The 22,427-nt window shown below is 53.9% G+C and overlaps 2 protein-coding genes across 6 annotated transcripts; one reads left to right on the top strand and one right to left on the bottom strand.

Moving 5' to 3' along the window:
* Positions 1-93: 93 nt before the first annotated feature.
* On the bottom strand, positions 94-18,493 carry SARS2 (seryl-tRNA synthetase 2, mitochondrial). 4 transcript variants are annotated; one of them, XM_030796855.1, is made up of 17 exons: positions 18,067-18,358; positions 14,283-14,378; positions 9,966-9,995; positions 9,251-9,391; positions 9,116-9,170; positions 7,920-7,983; positions 7,596-7,701; positions 6,579-6,626; positions 6,235-6,343; positions 5,908-5,953; positions 5,735-5,822; positions 5,538-5,647; positions 3,737-3,830; positions 3,554-3,646; positions 3,358-3,423; positions 3,132-3,266; positions 94-322 (listed from the first exon to the last, which is right to left on the bottom strand). In XM_030796855.1, exons 1-17 carry the CDS (start codon positions 18,331-18,333, stop codon positions 266-268), a joined length of 1,605 nt encoding a protein of 534 aa, XP_030652715.1. In that variant the 5' UTR covers positions 18,334-18,358; the 3' UTR covers positions 94-265. The 4 variants fall into 4 exon arrangements, with proteins under 4 accessions (XP_030652715.1, XP_030652717.1, XP_030652718.1 ...); XM_030796857.1 differs by lacking the exon at positions 18,067-18,358 and adding an exon at positions 17,657-18,013; XM_030796858.1 differs by lacking the exon at positions 94-322 and adding an exon at positions 9,726-9,802 and having other exon boundaries at positions 2,784-3,266; positions 9,251-9,320; positions 18,067-18,353.
* On the top strand, positions 18,145-20,678 carry MRPS12 (mitochondrial ribosomal protein S12). Of its 2 annotated transcripts, none has more exons than XM_030796861.1 (3): positions 18,145-18,596; positions 18,953-19,020; positions 19,991-20,678. In XM_030796861.1, the coding sequence occupies exons 2-3, from the start codon at positions 18,972-18,974 to the stop codon at positions 20,356-20,358; spliced, it is 417 nt and encodes a 138-aa protein (XP_030652721.1). In that variant the 5' UTR covers positions 18,145-18,596; positions 18,953-18,971; the 3' UTR covers positions 20,359-20,678. The 2 variants fall into 2 exon arrangements, with proteins under 2 accessions (XP_030652721.1, XP_030652720.1); XM_030796860.1 differs by having other exon boundaries at positions 18,543-18,675; positions 19,991-20,675.
* Positions 20,679-22,427: the final 1,749 nt, after the last annotated feature.

The following is a 22,427-nucleotide window of genomic DNA, read 5'->3' on the forward strand; positions in this document are numbered from 1 at the left end:
ACCACAGGCGTGCACCACCATATCTGGCTAATGTTTATTTTTTGTAGAGGCAGGGTCTCACTTTGTTGGCCAGGCTGGTCTCAGACTCCTGGGCTCAAGCAATCCTCTCGTCTGGGCCTCCCAAAGTGCTGGGATTACAGACCTGAGGTGCCACACCTGGCCTGGGGGGATCTCTTCCCAGAGCAGCAGGGTCTGGTACACTCGCCCTCCACGCTGGCAGGTGGACCTGGGTGGGAACCCAGAGGCAGCCACTCACAGATGGACCTCAGGCAACTCCTTCCCTTCCTGGGCCTATTTTCTCATCCAGACAGTAGGTCTTTTTCTTTAAGAGACAAGATCTTGTTAGTTGCCCAGGCTGGAGTGCAGTGGCGCAATCGACACTCACTGCAACCTCAAACTCTCACACTCAAGGGATCCTCCTGCCTCAGCCTCCAGATCAGTTGGGACTGCAGGCTTGCATTATCATGCCACAGTAATTTTTTTCATTTTTTGTAGAGGGGTTCTTGCTATGTTGCCTAGACTGGTCTCAAACTCCTGACCTCAAATGATCTGCCCACCTGGGCCTCCCAAAGTGCTGGGATTACAGGTGTGGGTGAGCCACTGTGCTTGGCTGAGAGTGGGTCTCATAAACCTGCTTCCTCAGAGGCTGCAATTGGCTTCTGGCCTAAGCCCCAGTTCCACCACATGCCAGCTGTGCAGCCCAGGACAACCGCTTAACTTCTCTAAGACCTGTTTCCTCACTGTAAGTAGGGTTGGTGACAACATACTCTACAGCTGGACAGTGAGGATTAAATAGTTGTGTGTACGGTGTTTAGGGAAGTGCCTGGTACTGGGAACTGCACACATCCAAGCATCTTCAGTCCAGTAATTTTTGTTGAGCATCTACTACATGCCAGGTCCTCTTTTAGACCTGAGGCTACAGCAGTGAGCCAATGGGGGGATACCTCTGCCCTCCTGGAGCTGGTATTTGACACATGTCAATACATATTAGGTAAGGAAGACAGAAATGCATCAAAAATATAGTATCTCAGGCCAGGTGTGGTGGCTCATTCCTGTAATCCCAGCACTTTGGGAGGCCAATGCGGGTGCATTACCTGAGGTCAGGAGTTCAAGACCAGCCTGGCCAACATGGTGAAACCCTGTCTCTACTTAAAATACAAAAAATTAGCCGGGCATGGTGGCACTTGCCTGTAATCCCAACTATGCGGGAGGCTGAGGCACAAGAATCTCTCAGAGTTTGCCGTGAGCCGAGATCACACCACTGCACTCCAGCCCGGGACAGTGAGACTCCATCTCAAAAAAAAAAAAATTATCTCAGATGTAGATACTGAGTGCTGGGGGTGTTTTACTGTGGTCACAGAAGACTTCTTGGAAGAGGTGACATTTGAGCTAAGGCCTGAGTGATAAGATGGAGGCCAGCACACACCATCTAGGGGAGAGACAGCCAGAGAGGGAGACTCACCGATGCAAATGCACGAGTCAGGAAGGAGTTTGGAGAGTTTCAACATCAAGGCGGGTTGGGTGGACCAAGCAAGACAGAAAGATGGGCCGAAGAGGAAGGTGGAAAGGCTCAGGTGGGGTCTTAGGGGCCTCGATGACCACTTTACCCTTTTACTCTGAGATGAAGCCACAGGAGACCTCTGAGCAGGGGTGGGACACCCAGCTGAGGCACTCACAGGTCCCTCTGGCTGTGTGGCGAGGATGAAGAGCAGGGAGCCAGTGAAGAGGCTTCCAGGGTTAACCAAAGGGGAGGGATCGGGGAGCAGGGCCAAGGTAGGGTCAGGGAGAACAGTGGGCAGAGTCTGGAAATCTTTTTTGAGATGAAGTCTCGCTCTGTCGCCCAGGCTGGAGTGCAGTGGTGTGATCTCAGCTTACTGCAACCTCTGCCTGCCAGGCTCGAGAATTCTGCCTCAGCCTCCCAAGTAGCTAGGATTACAGGTGCCCGCCACCATGCCCAGCTTTTTTTTTTTGAAACGGACTCTTGCACCGTAGCCCAGGCTGGAGTGCAATGGCGCGATCTCTGCTCACCACAACCCAACCTCCGCCTCCCAGGTTCAAGCGATTCTCCTGCCTCAGCCTCCCGAGTAGCTGGGATTACAGGTGCCTGCCACCATGCCTGGCTAATTTTTGTATGTTTAGTAGAGATGTGATTTGACTAGGTTGGCCAGGCTGGTCTTGAACTCCTGACCTCAGGTGATCCGCCTGCCTCGGCCTCCCAAAGTGCTGGGATTACAGGCGTGAGCCACTGCGCCTGGCCAGATTCTGGAAATATTCTGAAGGTGGTGTTGCCAGGGTTGCTAATGAAGTGGATGTGGATATGAGATGAAAGTCAAGGCTAACCCGAAGGGTTGTGGCCTGGGCAGCCAGGAAAATGTCCTGGGATGGGCATGCCTGAGGAGGAGCAGGTGCAGGCAAAGTGATCAGAGGCCCAGGTGGTTTCCCTGAGTTTGTGATGCCCACTGGGCCCCTACCAGGAGCTGCAGAAGGGACAGCTGCATGGGGAGCTGGGGACTGAGGGGTAAGGCTGGGGCCGGGGTCAGCTCGAAGGAACCCTTGGAGGGTGACTCTGTTCTGGCTTGTCCCAGAGGAAGGGGAGAGAATTCAGCATCCTCTCAGCTCCCCTGGTGGCCCCTAGGCCAGCCTCCATGTGCACTGGGGTGTGGCTAGGCACTTCCAGCCATGGTCTTTGCAGCCACAGACCCTTTGAGGACAGTGCCTCCGAGCGGTTGCTCAGCAGCTCCGGGAGAGCCGGGCATCTCCCTTGTTCACAGATCCACAGAGGCCTTTGTCCTGACCATTTATTGGGGACATTTTGCTTAGCACTGTGGGAGGGAAGAAGGAAGGAGGGATGGAAGCCTCTTCCTCTGCTTCTCCTGTCCCTAGAACCATAAAGCCCAGACGTCCTGCTTCCCACTGGGACCCTCAATGATAACCGTCAGTGACTGACTCTGAGGCAGCAAGAACAGAGGAGAGGTGGACCCTGGGGTCCAGGGGCCCGGGCGTGGAGCTGACAGGAAGAACACAGATGTCAGGATGGGCTCAGGAACACAGGTCCCAGGTGTCCGGGGTCTCCTGAGCTCCGGGAAGCAGTGACACCCCCAAGGGCTGCTGTGGGTGGGTTCTCAGCTTACAGCAGGCTGGCCAGGCAGCCCAGGCTTCCGGGGCTGGTTGGGGCCAATGTACTGGAGAGGCACGTGGGTGGGGGCTGTGATCCGATCGGTGCCAAGGTAGGGCTGGAGGGCAGGGGGCACGAGCACTGAGCCATCCTGGGGACAGAGCAGACCTCAGGACACTGCAGATGCCCCAGCCCTCCCCCGCGCTGAGCTGCCTCTCTGGGTGGGCCGCTCGGCCCCTCACCTTTTGCTGGTTACTCTCCAGGAGTGCAATGAGGAGGCGGGGGACAGCACAGGCGGTGGCGTTCACCTGTGAGACAGCCATGCTTGGAACCAGGTGCCCACCCCAAGCCGAGCCCGGGGAGGAGCCAAGGTGGGTGGTCTAGGGTGGCGGAGGCTGCGGGCAAGGGCACGCGGGCAGGAGGCTGTGCGGGCCTCACCGTGTGGGCAAACTGCAGCTCCCCAGCCTCGGTCTGGAACATGATGTGGAGGCGGCGGCTCTGGAAGTCTGTGCAGTTGGAAGCACTGGTGACCTGGGGTGGAGCAGCGGCAGGCTGAGCAGATCAGCGATGGGGGCAGGCCCGTCCTCCTGCCCACCCCGTCTCCAGCGGCACAGGGCTCACCTCTCCAAAGCGGCCTCGGCCTGGCATCCAGGCCTCAATGTCAAACTTGCGGTAGGCGGGGAGGCCCAGTTCCTGGGTGGGCATGTCCAGGACCCTGCGGTCAAGGACAAAGGTGTGGGGAAGGTCAGCAGGTGAGAGGAGGAGCAGGAGGAAGAAATGGAAACGATGGAAGAGAAGGCAGCCAAAAAGCAGGAAAAAGCTCAGGAGTTTGAGACCAGCCTGGGCAACATAGGGAGACCTCATCTACTCAAAACAAACAAACAAAAAAAAGGAGATGACAGCGCCAAAGGAGAGAGTTGTGAGGCCAGGGGTGGTGATGGAGAAGGTGGTACATGGAGGGGGAGGCGCAAGAGGTTGATGGGAGGGGAAAAAGGCACATGGCAGGGTCCACTGGCTGTTCACAGTGGCCAATCGCACATTTGCACCTTCTAGGCACCCTTGGTTTTTTTCTTTTTTCTTTTTTTCTGAGACGGAGTCTGGCTCTGTTGCCCAGGCTGGAGAGCAGTGGCGCGATCTCGGCTCACTGCAACCTCCGCCTCCTGGGTTCAAGTGATTCTCCTGTCTCAGCCTCCTGAGTAGATGGGATTACAGGTGTGTGCCACCATGCCCGGCTAATTTTTATATTTTTAGTATAGATGGGGTTTCACCATGTTGGCCACGCTGGTCTTGAACTCCTGACCTCAGGTGATCCACCTGCCTCAGCCTCCCAAAGTGCTGGGATTATAGGTGTGAGCCACCGTGCATAGCCTTTATTTTTTTTTTTTAGAGACAGGGTCTCACTCTGTTGCCCCAGGCTAGAGTGCAGTGGCATGATCACAGGTCATTGTAGCCTCCACCTCCTGGGTTCAAGCAATTCTCCTGCCTCAGTCTCCCGAGTAGCTGGGACCACAGGTGTGTGCCACCATACCCGGCTAATTTTTAAAAATGTAAAGACGAGGCCGGGCGCGGTGGCTCACGCTTCTAATCCCAGCACTTTGGGTGGCCAAGGCGGGCGGATCACGAAGTCAGGAGATCGAGACCACGGTGAAACCCTGTCTCTACCAAAAATACAAAAAAATTAGCCAGGCGTGGTGGCGGGCGCCTGTAGTCCCAGCTACTTGGAGAGGCTGAGGCAGGAGAATGGCGTGAACCCGGGAGGCGGAGCTTGCAGTGAGCCGAGATCGCGCCACTGCACTCCAGCCTGGGCAACAGAGCGAGACTCTGTCTCAAAAAAAAAAAGTAAAGACGAGCTCTCGCTGTGTTGCCCAGGCTGGTCTTGAACTCCTGGCCTCAAGCAATCCTCCTGCCATGGCCTCCCAAAAGTGCTGGAATTTACAGGAGTGAGCCACCACACCCGGCCTACGCTCCCAGTTTTTTACAATGGGTCACCCAGAAAAGAAGTCCACATTTCTCAGCCTCTCTTGAAAGCTGCGTGTGACTGACAGGGTGAGAGGAAGTGGGACTCGCAACCTCTGGCTCCCTCTTTTCCACCCCCACTCCCCACTGGGAGGTGAAAAAGCATCTTGGGCTGCACAGATGAGGCAGCGGCCCAGAGAGATGGGGAGCAGCAGGAGGAAAGAGGCCTGGGTGTCCACTCTGGCACACTGTGTGCTGTTCATGCTTCTGTTACAGTCCTGTGAGGGGCCCCCGGCACACGGCAGACAGACTGGGATCCTGTATATGCTCCTGTAATCCTTGTACAGGAAAAGGGGGCAACGAGGGGGCTGGAGAGGTGGTTCCAGAGTGAAGAGCAGCTAGCCAGGTCCTCGTCCCTGCCCTACCCCACCCCTGCCATCCCTGGGCCCCCGGCCCCTCTCCGCACCGGAAGTGCAAGCCCAGCTCTGTCAAGATCTCCATCTGAAGGGACAGGAACTCCTCCAGCAGCTGTGAGCTCTCCTCCAGCCCAGGGCCTGTCACCCCAAACATCTCCACCTGGGACAGAGGGCACAGGAGTCAGGAGGCTCTGAGCTCTTGGGGTGACCCCCCACCCCAGCCCCGTTCAGTCCCAGCGACACCAGCCTTGGTGAAATGGTGTACTCGGTACAGCCCCCGGGGTTCCTGTCCCGTGTTTGTCTCCGCCCGGTAGCAGGTGCTGGAGCAAACCATCCTGGCAGAGAGCAGGGAAAGTCGGGTCATGGAGGGAAGAGTGATTGTCACAGGTAGGGTCAAGGTCTAAGGAAACCAGGTGTCACCTGACTGGCAGGTCCCTGAAGGCCACGGCATGGTCCATGAAGTAGCCTGGGAGGAGAGACCACAGGATGAGCCAGGGCTGCCAGTGCCCAGAGGAAGCCTTTGGGAGAATAAAAGGCACTCCCTCTGGTGGATGCAACCCCAGGTCAAGGGCCGGGGCTGATTGTCACTGTACTGCTGTGCAGTAAACAACCTATACAGCCGTACGTGTTGGCCCTGGGGCTGCTGAGCTGCTCTGGGCAGGTGGTTACCCCCAGTGCTCCCTGGATGCTCCCAGTTGTCCTTCCACATCCCTCCTGCTCCTCCCCACCACCCACACAGGTCCTCACCTGCAAGCCCCACCTCCGCTGTTCCAGCCAGGTTGAGATCTTTGAAGCGGGCAGGGTCGATATTGTAAATCTGGGATGGGTTGGCATTTGGTGTCATCCCACAGCCTTCCTGGGGGAGGAGGCCAGGCCACAGGGGTCAGGGGACAGGTAACCCTGGCCTCTCGTTTTACAGTCACAACCCCAGCTCCTCCCCTGAATACATCTGGAGCTGCCCTGGCCTCCTTGATATGGCCTGGCCCCCTCAACCCAGCCCCAGGGCGGTCTCCTCAGGTTTCCCTGCCTCGGGCACCCACGGCAGGGCCTGACACCCAGGTGGGCGAGGGAAGCGGAGAGGCCTCACTCACAAACACTGCTCCGCGGAGAAGGTCTGGCACCGTCATGGGGGTGAAGCCCTGTTCAGGGGAGAGGATGAGTGAGCAGAACTGGGACCCCTACCAGACCCCAAGCTCGGCCCCGAAGAAGGGGTGCTGCAGAGTGAGCCAGCGGCTTCCAAAGCCCCTTCCTCCTCAGACGAAACTGAGGCAGGGGCTGGTGCAGTGGCTCACACCTGTAATCCCAACACTTTGGGAGCCTGAGGTGGGCGGATCACTTGAGGCCAGGAGTTTGAGACCAGCCTGGCCAACATGGCAAAACCCCCTCTCCACTAAAAAGACAAAAATTAGCCGGCATGGAGATCGTGCTACTGCACTCCGGTCTGGGCGACAGAGCGAAACTCTGTCAAAAAGAAAAAAAAAAAAATTAGCCAGTATGGTGGCATGTGCCTGTAATCCCAGCTACTCAGGAGGCTGAGGCAGGAGAATTACTTGAACCCAGGAGGTGGAGGTTGCAGTGAGCCAAGATTGCGCCACTGTACTCCAGCCTGGGTGACAGAGCGAGACTCCGTCTCAAAAAACCAAAAAGTACAGATTTGGCCACACCCTCCCCTGCTTAAAAGCCTCCCATGGCTCCCTAGTACCCTCTGGAAACGTCTGAGTCCCTCATCGTGACCAATGCTCCATGCAATCAGGCCCTGCCATGTTTCAATGGATGCTATGATTCCCAAATGCTCCCTTCATACCGCAAGCAGGCAGCGAGGTGCAATGATTACAAGCACAGGCTCTAGGCCCAGTTCCACACTGGCTGTGGCACCTTGGGCTATAGGTACCTTCCCTCTCTGGGCCTCAAGCCCTCTCTGTAAAGTGGGGATGATGACAGCACCCGCTTCATTAAGTTGTCATAAGGACTAAATGTGTCAATGATACACATGAAGCTCTGAGAGCAGTGACTAGGGCAGAACAGAGGTCACCCCCATCCCCGTTGGGCCCTCTGAGCTCAACTTCGATGCCACCCCCTCCAGGCAGCCCTCCTATCTTGGCCCATACCCGGCGGAGAAGCTTGTTGAATGTGAAGTTGACCAGGCCGTGCTGCAGGAGGGCTCCAGCCCCACGCAGGTAATAGGAGCGGTGGCCAGACACGTGGGACAGGCGCCTGGGAGACAGACAGACAGGCGGGTGCACATGGGCCGGGCTGGCAGGGAATGTGGGGACGCAAACACCCGGGGTAAGAGGCCCGGCTGCTGGGTGGGGCTGGGGCATCAAAGATTCATGGCATTTCCACATCTCACGCTGAGGCCAGTGAGGCAGGAGCCAGCTGTCGGGATGCAGGCAGCTGGGAGAGGGGCGCAGGGAGCCAGGGGAGGGACTCACTTCTGACGGATGATGTCGAGTTTCTCGCCAATTTCCAGGTGGCCCCGAGGTTGGAAGGAGAAAACTGCATGTGGGTGAAAAGCACCGGTGTAAGGCAGAGGGGAGAGAGGGACGGGGCCCAGATAGAAGCTTCCAGAGACAGCAGAGAGGAGGGATGGTGAGAGAAAGTAAAGGAGGGGCAGGAGGAGAGAAGGGAGAAGAAGACACGGAAAGAGAGGGAAAGGGAAGAAAAGAGAGACAGGGAGGGAGGGAGAGAAAAGCAGAGACAGGGAGAGGAAATGAGAGGAGGCAGACAGGGGAATAAGAGGGCATGGGGTGGGGAAGGCAGAGTTAGAAACAGAGGAGAGAGGCCAGAGGAGAAGGAAACACCACGAGGAAGGGAGGAGGAGAATCAGAGAGAAGGAGGCACAGAGTTGGGGAGAAAAAGCCCCGGAGACAGGGACCAAAGCAGGGGGGTCAGACAGAGAGACAGAGACAGAGACACACACACACTCACACACGTACATACACACACAGAGGTACACACAGAGATACGCAGACATACACACAGATACAGACACATACAGACACAGAGACAGACACACACACAGATACACACAGATACAGACACATACAGACACAGAGACACAGACACACAGATACAGACACACAAAGAGACACGCACACACAGATAAAAAGACACACACATACACAGACACAGATACAGACATACACACACAGAGATACACAGAGATATGCAGATACACACAGATACAGACACACAGACACACAGAGACAGACACAGACACAAAGACACGCACAGATACATAGACACGCACACACAGACAACATATACACACACAGAGATACAGACACACACATAGACACATACACACACACACACACAGACACAGATATAGACACAAACACAGACACACACGACACACACACGTCACACAACACATACATACACAACACACACACACACACACATACGATACAATCACACAACATAGGGTGAGACTGCCCAGTGGTGAAGGGGGAGAGAATGAAAACCCAAGGACCGCCTCTCAGAGACAGCTCGAGCGCGGCCAAGGTAGGAAGCTGGAGCCACCTCCTGTACCGCCAGGAGTTCTCCAGGCTCCAGACATGTTCCCAGACCCCAGAACCCCCACACCGCAGAGCTTGTCAGCTCCCAGGCCTGGGGTGTGGCCCACCTGGCTTGTCTCCGACCACGTGGAGCACTCGAGCCTGGCTCTCATCCCCGACGGGCTGCAGGGAGACAGCAGGAGTCATGGGAAGGTGGCACTAGGCGGGCCCCTGGCCTCCCTGCCACCCAGCACAGTGCTCACCACGTCTGGGTGGGTCTGGTTGGGCAGCTTCAGCGCCTGCAGGTAGAACTGCTCCTCAAGCTGGGCCTCCCTGGAGTACAGGTGAACAAGCTCCTTCCGGGTCTCCCGGCCACGTGCCCGCAGACCCTGGTACTTGGGGTCCTGGGGGCAGCACAGGTGGGGTCAGCCCGGGAGAGGGTCAGGACTCCCTCATCCAGTGTGACCTTGATCCTGACAGGCAGAGCCCCTGTGGTGGACATTCATGCCACTTCTCCAGGCCCAGCATCCTGAATGTCTTTGCAGAACTTCCCTTACCACCACATGGCAGGTTTGTGGGGAAAAGAATCAGGCCTGGCCAACTAGAACGTTCTATTGCCTTGGCCACAATGACTGGCTCAGGGACAGGCACCTGATGTCAGCTGAACTCATGAGAATCAGCCGCAGGACTTTAACTGGAGCTATCAGGAAAGTGTGCTTGACTTTGCCTCCCACTTACACAAGGAGAGAAAGCTGGCCTGGGAATGGGAGGAATGCAGGACCAAATATGGAGCCAGCACCTGGATCCAGCCACACCTGAAGCCAGTTTTAGTTTCATGCATCAATACAGCCTATTTTTTTTTTTTTCCCCCTTAAACCTGTTTGAATTGTTTTCTGTTACAATAGTAGAATCGTGACTGGCAGGGTATCCTCCCTGCCCACCCCCAACCCTGGATAGGACATCAACTCTCCACAGTACCTGCTGCACTTCACCACTTTCCTGGTTTGCCTGGTAGAAAAGAGACAGGGTGGGTGATTAGGTTGATAAAGTCGAGGGTGGGGAAGAGAAAAAATGGTGAAAGGTCAAACAAGGCCAGAGGATCTTAGTCTCCTGCTCTGTCAGTGCCTAGCTGGGTCCCTCTGCAACTCTGTGTTTCCGTTTCTCTATTGCTAATGCTACAAGGAGGCAAGATAATTAACAGTAATCACAGCCGCAGCTCCGTGTAGGAAGTGCTGCCTCCATGCCAGGATCTATGTACAGGGCTCTCCCATGCCACGATTTCTTCATAATCCACTTTAGGAGGTAGGCATTCGTGTAAACCCTGTGATATGGTTTGGCTGCGTCCCCACCCAAATAATATCTCAAATTGTAATTCCCCCTGTTGAGGAAGGGACCTGGTGGGAGGTGATCGGGTCCTGGGGGCGGTTCCCCCATGCTGTTCTGGTGATAGTGAGTTCTCACGAGATCTGATGGTTTAAAACTGTTTGGCAATTACCCCCTCTAGCTGTCTCCAGCCACCATGTGGAAGGGAAAGTGCCTTGCTTCCCCTTCCGCCATGATTGTAAGTTTCCTGAGGCCTCCCAGCCATGTGGAACTGTGAGTCAATTAAACCCCTTTTCTTTAGAAATTACCCAGTCTCAGGTTTTTTTTTTTTTTTTTTTTTTTTTTGAGACAGAGTCTTGCTCCGTCGCCCAGGCTGGAGTGCAGTGGCACGATCTCGGCTCACTGCAAGCTCCGCCTCCCCGGTTCACGCCACTCTCCTGCCTCAGCCTCCAGAGTAGCTGGGACTACAGGTGCCCGCCACCACGACTGGCTAATGTTTTTTTGTATTTTTAGTAGAGACGAGGTTTCACCGTGTTAGCCAGGATGGTCTCGATCTCCTGACCTCGTGATCCACCCGCCTTGGTCTCCCAAAGTGCTGGGATTACAGGCGTGAGCCACCACACCCAGCCCAGTCTCAGGTATTCTTTATAGCAGTGTGAAAATGGGGCCAGGTGTGGTGGCTCACAACTGTAATCCCAGCACTTTGGAAGGCTGAGGTGGGCAGATCACCTGAGGCCAGCAGTTGGAGACCAGCCTGGCCAACATGGAGAAACTTCGTCTCTAAAACCTTATACTAAAAATACAAAAATTAGGCTGGGCGCGGTCCCTTATGCCTGTAATCCCAGCACTTTGGGAGGCCGAGGCCGGCAGATCACGAGGTCAGGAGATCGAGACCATCCTGGCTAACATGGTAAAACCCCGTCTCTACTAAAAAATACAAAAAAAGAAATTAGCTGGGTGTGGTGGCAGGCACCTGTAGTCTCAGCTACTCGGAAGGCTGAGGCAGGAGAATGGCATGAACCCGGGAGGCGGAGCTTGCAGTGAGCTGAGATACCGCCACTGCAGTCCAGCCTAGGCAGAAGTGCGAGACTCCGTCTCAAAAAAAAAAAAAAAATTAGCTGGGGGCAGCGGCACATGCCTGTAATCCCAGCGACTCGGGAGGCTGAGGCACGAGAATCCCTTGAATCTGGGAGGTGGAGGTTGCAGTGAGCCGAGATTGTGCCACTGTACTCCGGTCTGGGTGACACAGTGAGACTGTCTCAAAAAAAAAAAAGAAGAAAATGGACTAATATACCCTGTCTGTAGATTCAAAAATTGAGGCTCGGGCCGGGCGCAGTGGCTCACGCTTGTAATCCCAGCACTTTGGGAGGCCGAGGCGGGCAGATCACAAGGTCAGGAGATCGAGACCACGGTGAAACCCCGTCTCTACTAAAAATACAAAAATAAAAATTAGCCGGGCGTGGTGGCGGGCGCCTGTAGTCCCAGCTACTCGGAGAGGCTGAGGCAGGAGAATGGCGTGAACCCGGGAGGTGGAGCTTGCAGTGAGCCGAGATTGCACCACTGCACTCCAGCCTGGGCGACAGAGCGAGACTCCGTCTCAAAAAAAAAAAAAAAAAAAGAAAATGAAGGCTGGGAGAGGTAAAGTCTGTCAGTGTGCATTTGAGGGCCTGCAACCAAGGCCCCTTGACATTCTGAACCTTCCATGATCCTAAGCAGCTGAGGGAATCGAACAGCCTGGGTCTGCATGTTGGGCACCTATGTGCTATGAGCCCTTGGGCAAATCTCTGCCCCCCTCTGAGCCTCAGTATCCCCATCTGTGAAGTGGGGTGATAAGAGGACCTCCCTCAGCAGGGCTATTGTGCAGCTTCCCTGAGAAGATGAGTTAGCACTCAAAGAACATGAAATGATCCATGGTGTTGCTTTCATTGGTTGTCCATGATGTAGACAGCCCAGGGCTGGCCACTCAGTAGGTGCTGGGAGATGTGATTCTTGGTGGCAGAGGCCTCCAAACAGAGTGGTAAAAACCAACTGCCTGGGTGCGAACCTTGCCTCTCCCACTTCCTGGCTGTGAGACTTACGTACTTTTTCTGTTTTTTGTTTTTTTTTCTCGGAGACAGGGTCTCGCTCTGTCGCCCAGGCTGCAGTGTGATGGTACGATCATAGCTAACTGCAGCCTCAAACTCTCAGACTCAAGTGATCTTCCTGCCTCAGCCCCAGAGTAGCTGGGACTACAGGCGCGTCCTCCCATACCTGGCCACTTAGGCCCATTTTAACCTCTTAGGGCCTCACTTTTCCCCAGCTGTAAAACTGGGTTTGTATTGTTCCTATGTCACAAATGGCTGTGAGGATTAAGAGTACGGAAAGCAGCCGGGCGCGGTGGCTCACGCTTGTAATCCCAGCACTTTGGGAGGCCGAGGTGGGCGGATCACGAGGTCAGGAGATCGAGACCACGGTGAAACCCCATCTCTACTAAAAATACAAAAAAAAAAATTAGCCGGGCATGGTGGCGGGCGCCTGTAGTCCCAGCTACTCGGAGAGGCTGAGGCAGGAGAATGGCGTGAACCCGGGAGGCGGAGCTTGCAGTGAGCCGAGATTGTGCCACTGCACTCCAGCCTAGGCGACACAGCGAGACTCCGTCTCAAAAAAAAAAAAAAAAAAAAAAAAAGAGTATGGAAAGCGCCTGGTATGGTGCACAGTGATTTCTACATAAAGGTCTGCTGTTGTTTTGATGATTGTTTTTAAGCCGTCTGTGGCAGACACTGTTGGTTGTCTAACCCAAGATCCCTCCTTCCAGGCCGGGTGCAGTGGCTCACACCTGTAATCCCAGCACTTTGGGAGGCCAAGGCGGGTGGATCACCTGAGGTCATGAGTTCGAGACCAGCCTGGCCAACATGGAAACCCCGTCTCTACTAAAAATACAAAATTAGCCAGGCCTGGTGGCACATGTCTGTAATTGCAGCTACTGGGGAGGCTGAGGCAGGAGAATTACTTGAACCCAGGAGGCAGAGGGTGCAGTGAGCCGAGATCATGCCACTGCACTCCAGCCTGGGTAACAGAGTGAGACTCGGTCTCAAAAAAAATAAAATAAAATAAAGATCCCTTCTTCCTCCTTCCCCACAGAACTCAGACTCCGTTCACCCTTCCCTGGTAGCCTGTAGTTCAGGGGAAGTGGGCCAGGTGGAGGACGGCCTCTAATCAGCCTATGCTGGCTGCCGGAACTCCATTCCTCTGGCTGACAACTGGAGTGGGGTGGGGGTCTGGGCCCAGGGGACACAAGGGGACTCTGCTGGATGCTTCAGGAAAGGTGTACTTGCTCCTGAAAAAGGAACTCAAGCCAGAGAAGTCTCTGTCTCCTTCCCCTGGCAGAGTCATGTGAGGAGATGGCTGGACTACAGCAGCCATCTGGAAACCCTGATGGGGAAACTGAGGAAAGATCAGTGCAGTGAAGTAGCCGGTGCAGAGAGAGGGAAAGGACCTGGGCTGGGGATGCTGGAAGAACCACTAATTAATCAGCCCTAGGGATGCCAGCGTCCTGGACAGCTTGCTATGTGTGGTAATGCACATCCACATTGTTCATGCTTGCTTATTTATTCATTTATTTATTTATGGAGTCTCGCTCTGTCACCCAGGCTGGAGTGCAGTGGCGCCATCTCAGCTCACTGCAACTTCCGCCTCCTAGGTTCGAGCGATTCTTTTGCCTCAGCCTCCCAAGTACCTGGGATTACAGGTGCCTGCCACCATGCCGGCTAATTTTTGTATTTTTAGTAGAGATGGGGTTTCACCATGTTGCCCAGGCTGGTCTCAAACTCCTGACCTCAGTTGATCCGCCAACCTAGGCCTCCCGAGTAGCTGGGATTACAGGCGTGAGCCACCATGCCAGCCTGCTCAAGCTCTTTAAATTCAGTTTCCTGTTACCTGTGTCTAGAGACACCCTCACGGCCACTCCCCACCTATTCAGGGCCCCATGCTCACCAGCAGGGCCCGCACTGCCTCAGTCACAGCTGCCTTCTCTTCCTCCAGGCTCCGGATCTGCTCCCGCAGCTGCCTCAGCTCCCGCCATGTCGAGATCTGGGGTGGATATGAGAGGAAAGGAGGTGAAGCAGCCATCGCCCCTGCCCTTCTCTCTGGAGCCCACTGGCGACCTGGACCTGCAGCAGAGTGAGGCAGAGGTCCCTACCTAGCCCTCAGTGGCCATCCTCCCCTCCTCCCCTTCAGTACTGGAATGCCCTGAGGTTCAGCTGGCCACACAGATGCCCAGAATTCAGACCCACTGGCCGAGCATAGCGGCTCATAACTATAATCCCAGCACTTTGGGAGGCCAAGGTGGGTGGATCACTTGAGATCAGGAGTTCAAGACCAGTCTGGTCAACATGGTGAAACCCCATCTCTACTAAAAATATAAAAATCACCCGGGCGTGATGGCAGGCACCTGTAATCCCAGCCACTCAAGAGGCTGAGGCATGAGAATCGCTTGAAACCAGGAAGTGGAGGTTGTACTGAGCTGAGATTGTGCCACTACACACTCCAGCCTGGGCAACAGGAGTGAAACTCTGTCTCAAACAAACACAAAAATCTCTAAACTAGCACTTTAAAAAATCACGGCTGGGTACGGCACTTTGGGAGGCCTAGGTGGGAAGACTGCTTGAGTGAGCCCAGGAGTTCCAGACCAGCCTGGGTAACATAGGAAGACCTGCTTCTAAGATTTTTTTTTTTTTTTTTTTTCCTGAGACAGAGTCTCACTCTGTCGCCCAGGCTGGAGTGTAGTGGCACGATCTTGGCTCACTACAACGTCTGCCTCCCAGGTTCAGGTGATTCTCCTGCCTTAGCCTCCTGAGTAGCTGGGACCACAGGTACGCGCCACTGCACCTGGCTAAGTTTTGTATTTTTTAATAGAGGCAGGGTTTCACCATGTTGGCCAGGCTCGTCTGGAACTCCCAGCCTCAAGCAATCTGTCTGCCTTGGCTTCCCAAAGTGCTGGGATTACAGGTGTGAGCCACAGCACCCAGTCTCTACAAAAAAAAAACTTAAAAAAAATTAGCTGGGTGACAGATTGACATCTTGTCTCAAAAACAAAAAAAATTGTTAAAATATATATAATACAGGAGGCTGAGGCAGGTGGATCATTTGAGCCCAGGAGTTCAAGACCAGCCTGGGCAACATGGAGAAACCCCATCTCTACTAAAAATACAAAAATTAGTTGGGGGTGGAGGCGGGCGCCTGTAATCCCAGCTACTTGGGAGGCCAAGGCAGGAGAATTGCTTGAACCTGGGAGGCGGAGATTGCAGTGAGCCAAGACTGCGCCACTGTACTCTAGCCTGGGCGACAGAGCAAGACTCCGTCTCAAACAAACAAACAAACAAAAAAATAGCTGCTCAAATGCACATCTAAACTACCACTTTGAAAATGAAGAGAATAGCCAGGCGCAGTGGCTCACGCCTGTAATCCCAGCACTTTGGGAGGCCGTGGCGAGTGGATCATTTGAAGTTAGGAGTTCGAGACCACCCTGGCCAACATGGTGAAACCCGTCTCTACTAAAAATACAAAACTTAGTCGGGTGTGGTGGTGCACAACTATAACCCTAGCTACTCGGGAGGCTGAGACGTGAGAATCACTTGAACCAAGGAGGCGGAGGTTGCAGTGACCTGAGATTGGGCAACTGCACTCAGGCCTGGGTGACACAGGAAGACTCAGTCTTAAAAAACAAACAAACAAACAACAAAAAAAACACCCCTCCCCCCAAAAAAAGACAACAACTAGCACTTGACAAATGCAAGAGAATATAATTAAAGAACAACAATGCATCACACATGGTGAGAGCAAGAACTGTTAATGAAACTGGTTTCAATTTTGGGTGTGTGTACTGGGTCAGGATGTGAAATGTATTTCTTACTCTTGGCCACAAAGTTTGAAAAAGCCTGCTAAAGGATGTGACGCTCTAAATTATCTACATGGCCATCAAATGGAATTTTCCATCCTACCTCCAGGCTTTTGTATATTCTGGTCCCCTACTTGGGATACGCTTCTTCCCTCTTCCCTGGTGATTTCTCAATCCACAGATCTTTGTTTAATGCCACCTCCCCTGAGAAGTCCTCCCAGGCTGTCCTCCACTTTGCCTTCACAGCATTTACCACAGATTATAATGAGTATATCTGTCTCTATGAATTCGATTACTCTAGGTAGTCAAATTTACCAGAGATTGTAATTAGTATACATGTATAGTTGTATATGTTAAATGTCTTTTAGTGGGATGTGGTGGCTCACGTCTGTACTCCTAGCACTTTGGGAGGCCGAGGTGGGCGGATCACTTGAGGTCAAGGGTTCGAGACCAGCCTGGCCAACATGGTGAAACCCCATCTCTACTAAAAATACAAAAATTAGGCAGGTGTGGTGGCACATGCCTGTAATCCCAGCTACTTGGGAGGCTGAGGCAGGAGAATCACTTCAACCTGGGAGGCAGAAGTCGCAGTGAGCTGACATCGCACCACTGCACTCCAGCCTGGGAGACAAGAGCAAAACTCTATCTCAAAAAAAAAAATGTCTTTTACTAGACTGTGAACTCAGATCATGAGAGGGCACAGTAGGGTACTTAAGATTGTGGAGTCTGGGTGTGGTGGCTCATGCCTGTAATCTCAGCATTTTGGGAGGCCAGGGTAGGAGGATCACTTGGGCGCAGGAGTTCATAGTATGTCCCTGTCTCAACAAAAAATACAAAAGTTTAGCCGGGTGTGGTGGTGTCTGCCTGTAGTCCCAGCTACACGGGAGGCTGACTGGGAGGATTATTTGAGCCCAGGAGTTCAAGGTTCCAGTGAGCTGCAATTGTATCACCGTACTCCATCCTGGGCGACAGAACAAGACCCTACCTCAAAAAAAAAAAAAAAAAAAAAAAAAAAAAAAAAAATTCCCACTCTGCCACTTCCCAGTTGCATGACCTAGCGCAAGGGAATTAGCTTCTCAAAGCCTTAGTTTCCCCTCTGATAAAATGGGAGAAATAATGGCACCTACTTCATAGAATTGTTGTTGTGAAAATTAAACGAGGCTAAAGTGAATAAAGCACTTCAAACAGGCTGGCAGGGGAGTCCAAGAGAGAAATGGGAAGACGTGGGGACCCCACTATCCTTAGCACCTCAACACAGAGATATCGTGAACCCGGTCCTAATTCCTTTTTATAAGTGCTAGCAATTTTATTACTATTCACCACATATTTGCAACATCTAGAACACCAGAATATAGCAGTTGCACCTTAAGTATCAGTTTAATAGAACCATTCATTAATGGATTCATTCATTCATTAAGTAACTCTATTTAACTGCCTTTTACGTGTGGCGGAGGTGCAGAACTCTCCCTACCTCTCTCTCCAAAGGCAAGAGCTCCATCACACCCCAGCCCTGACCCCGTCCGATTCACACTTGGCTCCCCATTTTCCTTTGTGGTCTTAGGGAAAGGCTGGCATGAGGTTGCAGCACGGAGGGCAATGTCACTAGCAAGTTCCTAGAGGACAGTAGGTACCCAGCGAGCAATATGAAACAAGCGCATAACGGGTGTCTAGGACACAGTAGGCATTCTTGGCACATAGTAGGGCCTCAGCACTCACTGGACAACTGGCACATAAGTGGGTGCCATGCACAAGACGTTGGCTAACTTGGGAAAGAACTAAAATTCCTACTACAGGTTCGCCCCCTGCCGGAGGGCATCTTGCAAACCCAATTCTTCCGTAAAGCAAACGCCTGCACCCCGCGGCCGGCGCAGGCGCACTCACGATCGCGGGCAAGTCCGCCGAGCGCAGCTCCCCCTTGCGGAGCTCCAGGGCGTGTGCGGCTTCTTCTGGGCATGCGCAGAACCGCTCTATGGCCAGCTGAGGGAGTGCGCTGTAGCCCTCGCGCGCATGCTCGTACAGGAGGTTCCGGTTTCGTTTCTCTGTAGCGAAACTTCTCCTTGGACTATCGTTGGAGATGCAGCCTCCCCGGGGCCGGAGCCCCCGACGAGTCAACAAAGGCCACAAGCGCCGCGCCATGGACGCAGCCATCTTAGACCGGGGACAAGGCGGCACTTTGTCCCGCCTATTCCGCGTTTAGACCAATTGCAAAGCAGCGAACCTGATCGTGACGAGCCAGTCAGATCCTGAGGAAGGTTGACCGCGATAGAGTCGGTTGTCGCCCAATCGTCGTCTGTGTCCCGCCTCTTCAGTGACGCGAAGGCAGAACCAGCCAATCCCTGCACGGATGACGCCCGGAAGAGGCTAGAGGCAGGATTCAGCGTGTCCGCGACCTCACCGCTAGGGCCTGTGAGGTCAGTGGAATCATCGTGCCCGGAAGAGGCTAGAGGCAGGATTCAGCGTGTCCGCGACCTCACCGCTAGGGCCTGTGAGGTCGGTGGAATCCTGGGGTCCTCCAAATCTACCAGGCCATCTCCCCAGTTTCCCACTTCTTCCTTTGTGCGGGCGAGAGTGGTTGGGCCCTCGGGAACCCACTCAGAGCGAGGCTAAATTTACGGAGGGACTTTCTGTTAGCAGCATGAGTGCCTGTGGTTAGACCTATATAAGTATTTCCTTTGATTTAAGCCAGAAGGTCCTGAGAGCGGATCGGGGAGCATTTGCGGATCGGCCACTTTTTCCTCCTTTCTGAGTCTCTTATTCCCTACCACAGGGACGGCCCAGACGGCAGGATGTCCTGGTCTGGCCTTCTCCGTGGCCTCAACACGTCCCTAACTTGTGGTGAGTGGGGGACTCGGGCTACAGGGACGAGGCTAGAGGAGGAGGGTTATTCGTTCTTGGACTTGTGTGCCTCCATCGGAGCCCCAAGGGAAACGGGGGTGGAAAAACACGGTGGGGTTTTGGCAGAGCTCGTGCTGCTAGAGCAAGAGGTGGGAAGCAGCTGCATGGAGGGCTACTGCGTGTCAAGCGGCGTTTGGGTCAGTTTTATTATTTATTTAAGATCTCCCTCTGTCGCCCAGGCTGGAGTGCAGCGGTGTGATCACAGCTTACTACAGTCTCGACCTCCTGGGCTCAAGTGATCCTCCCGCCTCAGCCTCCCAAGTAGCTGGGACCACAGGCCTGCAGAACTACAACCAGCTAACTTTTTGATTCTTTGTAGAGACGGAGGTCTCCCTGCGTCGCCCAGTCTGGCCTTAACTCCTGAGATCAAGTGACCCTCCACAGCCTCCAAAAGTGCTAGGATTACATGCATGAGCCACTGAGCCTACTATTATTTTAAACAGCATTAAAAATAATGCTTCCTGGCCAGGCGTGGTGGCTCACGCCTGTAGTCCCAGCACTTTGGGAGGCCGAGGTCAGGAGTTCGAGACCAGCCTGACCAACATGGTGAAACCCTGTCTCTACTTAAAAATACGAAGATTAGCCGAGCGTGGTGGTGGGTGCCTGTAGTCCCAGCTACTCAGGAGGCTGAGACAGGAGAATTGCTTGAACCCAGGGAGCAGAGGTTGCAGTGAGCCGAGATTGAGCTACTGCACTCCAGCCTGGGCGACAGAGTGAGACTTCGTCTCAAAAAAAAAAAGGTAATGCTTCCTTGAAGAATAAAGAGTTACTTTTGTCTGTAAATAACACTAGACGTGAACAAATGCATCCTTGTAAAGTGCTTTAAACAATGCCTAAAACACCAAAATTGAGTTGCTACTACACCTGGGATCTGTTCTCTGGGATAATAACCCCTTTCGGCCCTCTCCAGGCCCAGCTCTGGTTCCCCGGCTCTGGGCCACCTGCTCCATGGCTACCCTGAACCAGATGCACCGCCTGGGGCCCCCCAAGCGGCCGCCTCGGAAGCTGGGCCCCACGGAAGGCCGGCCGCAGCTGAAGGGTGTGGTCCTGTGCACCTTCACCCGCAAGCCGAAGAAGCCCAACTCGGCCAATCGCAAGTGCTGTCGAGTGCGGCTCAGCACGGGCCAGGAGGCCGTCTGCTTCATCCCTGGGGAGGGCCACACCTTGCAGGAGCACCACATTGTCCTCGTGGAGGGCGGCCGCACCCAGGACCTGCCGGGCGTCAAGCTCACCGTCGTGCGTGGCAAGTACGACTGTGGCCACGTGCAGAAGAAGTGACGGCTGGGGGCACAGTGGGCTAGGCGCCCCTGCAGAACATGAACCTTCCGCTCCTGGCTGCTGCAGGGTCCTCCGATGCCGGCCTTTGCACCTCTAGAGGCGGCCACTCATGGATTCAAGTCCTGGCTCCGCCTCTTCCATCAGGACCACTGTTAAGCCACAGGAGTCCTGGGGGTGCAAAGGGTGCCCCTCTGTCAACACCCTTGGCTCCTGTGTTTAGAGGGGTGGCCTGAAGGACCTTTTCTGCTGGGACAAGACACTGTACTGCCTTCTGCTGGGAAGGGGTTTTAATAAACAGATCCTGGCGCTTGTGATGTGAATCCCCTTGTGGAGTATTTGCCCTCAGTGTGGCTGTAGCAACGGACATCTCTGAGCTTCACTTTCCTCCTCCAGAAAATAGCTGCATTGGTGGTATCTCTTGTTTGGTTTGGTGAAGATTAAATTCGATGCTCTATGTGCGTAACACGCACGGAGGGCTACTCTTTTTTTTTTTTTTTAGACAAAGTCTCGCTCTGTTGCCCAGGCTGGAGTGCAGTGGCGCGATCTCAGCTCACTGCAACCTCTGCCCCCCGGGTTCAAGTGATTGTCCTGCCTCAGCCTCCCGAGTAGCTGGGATTATAGGCTCCCGCCACCAGGCCTGGCTAATTTTTGTATTTTTAGTAGAGACAGGGTTTCACCATCTTGGCCAGGCTGGTCTCAAACTCCTGAGCTCAGGTGATCTGCCCACCTTGGCCTCCCAAAGTGCTGGGATTACAGGTGTGAGCCACCACGCCCGGCAGAGGGCTACTGTATTTTAAGCTTAGGAGTCAGGTAGGTGGCACAGAGGCCCAGGTCTCCTTCCTGCAGGCCATGGGTTCTGGGCACATAAACTCTGCCCTCAAGCATGGACATCTGGTGGCAGTAATTGTAATGTTGATGTGGAAGGGGTGTGGAAAGGATTCAATGGGGTGTGTTGCTCCACACATGGGAGCTGTTCTTTTATTTTATACGTGCGTGTGTGTGTTTGTGTAGAGAGAGAGAGAGAGACAGAGTCTCACTGTGTTGTCCAGGCTGGAGTGCGGTGGTATGATCAAAGCTTACTTCAGCCTTGACCTCCTGGGTTCAATAGAGCCTCCCGCCTCAGCCTCCTGAGTAGTCGGGACCACAGGTGTGTGCCACCACACCTGGCTAATTTTTCCACTTTTTTAGAGTGGGAATCTGGCTTTGTTGTCCAGGCTGGTCTCAAACTCTTGGCCTCAAGAGATCCTTCCACCTTGGCCTCCCAACATGCTGGATTATAGGTGTGAGCCACCATTATATTATATAATAATATAAAATTATTACTGGGCTCACCTGAGCTCAAATCCTGCTCCCCGTCATAATTGCTATGAGACCTGGCTATGTTGGTTCCCCCTATGAGCCTCGGTTTCCTCCCTTGGAAAATGGCACTGATGATAATACTGACTGCACCTGATCATGTTTTTGGCCACATAAGAGTTAAGAAGTGGGGCCAGGTGCAGTGGCTCATGCCTGTAATCCCAACACTTTGGGAGGCTGAGGTGGGCCGACCACTTGAGGTCAGGAGTTTGAGACCAGCCTGGCCAACATGGCAAAACCCCGTCTCTACTAAAAATACAAAAATTACCCGAGCGTGGTAGCATGTGTCTGTAATCTCAGTTACTCAGGAGGCTGAGGCAGGAGACTCGCGTGAACCTGGGAGGTGGAGGTTGCAGTGAGCCGAGATCAGCACCACTGCACTGCAGCCCGGGTGACAGAGTGAGACTCTGTCTCAAGAAAAGAAACAATGATGTTGGAACTGTGTTTATATCACTGGGCTCTGGAGCCCAGCACTGCTCCAAGCCCTGCCTCCCGTACTTACTGGCTGGGTGACCTTGGGCAGGTGGTTTACACTCTGAGCCTGGACCAGATGGCGCTGATAAGGGTGCATGCCTGAGAGCTGTTTGGTGCATCATAGCTGTCTCCGAGTTCCTCATGGCGCTCAACACACAGCCTCCTGAGGGTCTCCTGATTGTAAACATGAGGCCACAAGGTCTTTTAGGATCAGAGGGGGTGGCAGATAAGTGCACTGA

The sequence above is a fragment of the Nomascus leucogenys genome, chromosome 17 (assembly GCF_006542625.1).
Source record: "Nomascus leucogenys isolate Asia chromosome 17, Asia_NLE_v1, whole genome shotgun sequence".
In the NCBI taxonomy this organism is placed as follows: Eukaryota; Metazoa; Chordata; class Mammalia; order Primates; family Hylobatidae; genus Nomascus; species Nomascus leucogenys.

What these genes read in the sequence shown, in the direction of transcription:
- SARS2 (XM_030796855.1), bottom strand. Translation starts at nt 18,333, where the DNA reads ATGGCTGCGTCCATGGCGCGGCGCTTGTGGCCTTTGTTGACTCGTCGG. An exon ending in ACCAGACCCACCCAGACGTG is followed by an intron (nt 9,171 to 9,250) that starts GTGAGCACTGTG and finishes GTCTCCCTGCAG; the next exon opens with CCCGTCGGGGATGAGAGCCA. An exon ending in AGCGGAGGTGGGGCTTGCAG is followed by an intron (nt 5,954 to 6,234) that starts GTGAGGACCTGT and finishes CTCTCCTCCCAG; the next exon opens with GCTACTTCATGGACCATGCC.
- MRPS12 (XM_030796861.1), top strand. Translation starts at nt 18,972, where the DNA reads ATGTCCTGGTCTGGCCTTCTCCGTGGCCTCAACACGTCCCTAACTTGT. An exon ending in CAACACGTCCCTAACTTGTG is followed by an intron (nt 19,021 to 19,990) that starts GTGAGTGGGGGA and finishes GGCCCTCTCCAG; the next exon opens with GCCCAGCTCTGGTTCCCCGG.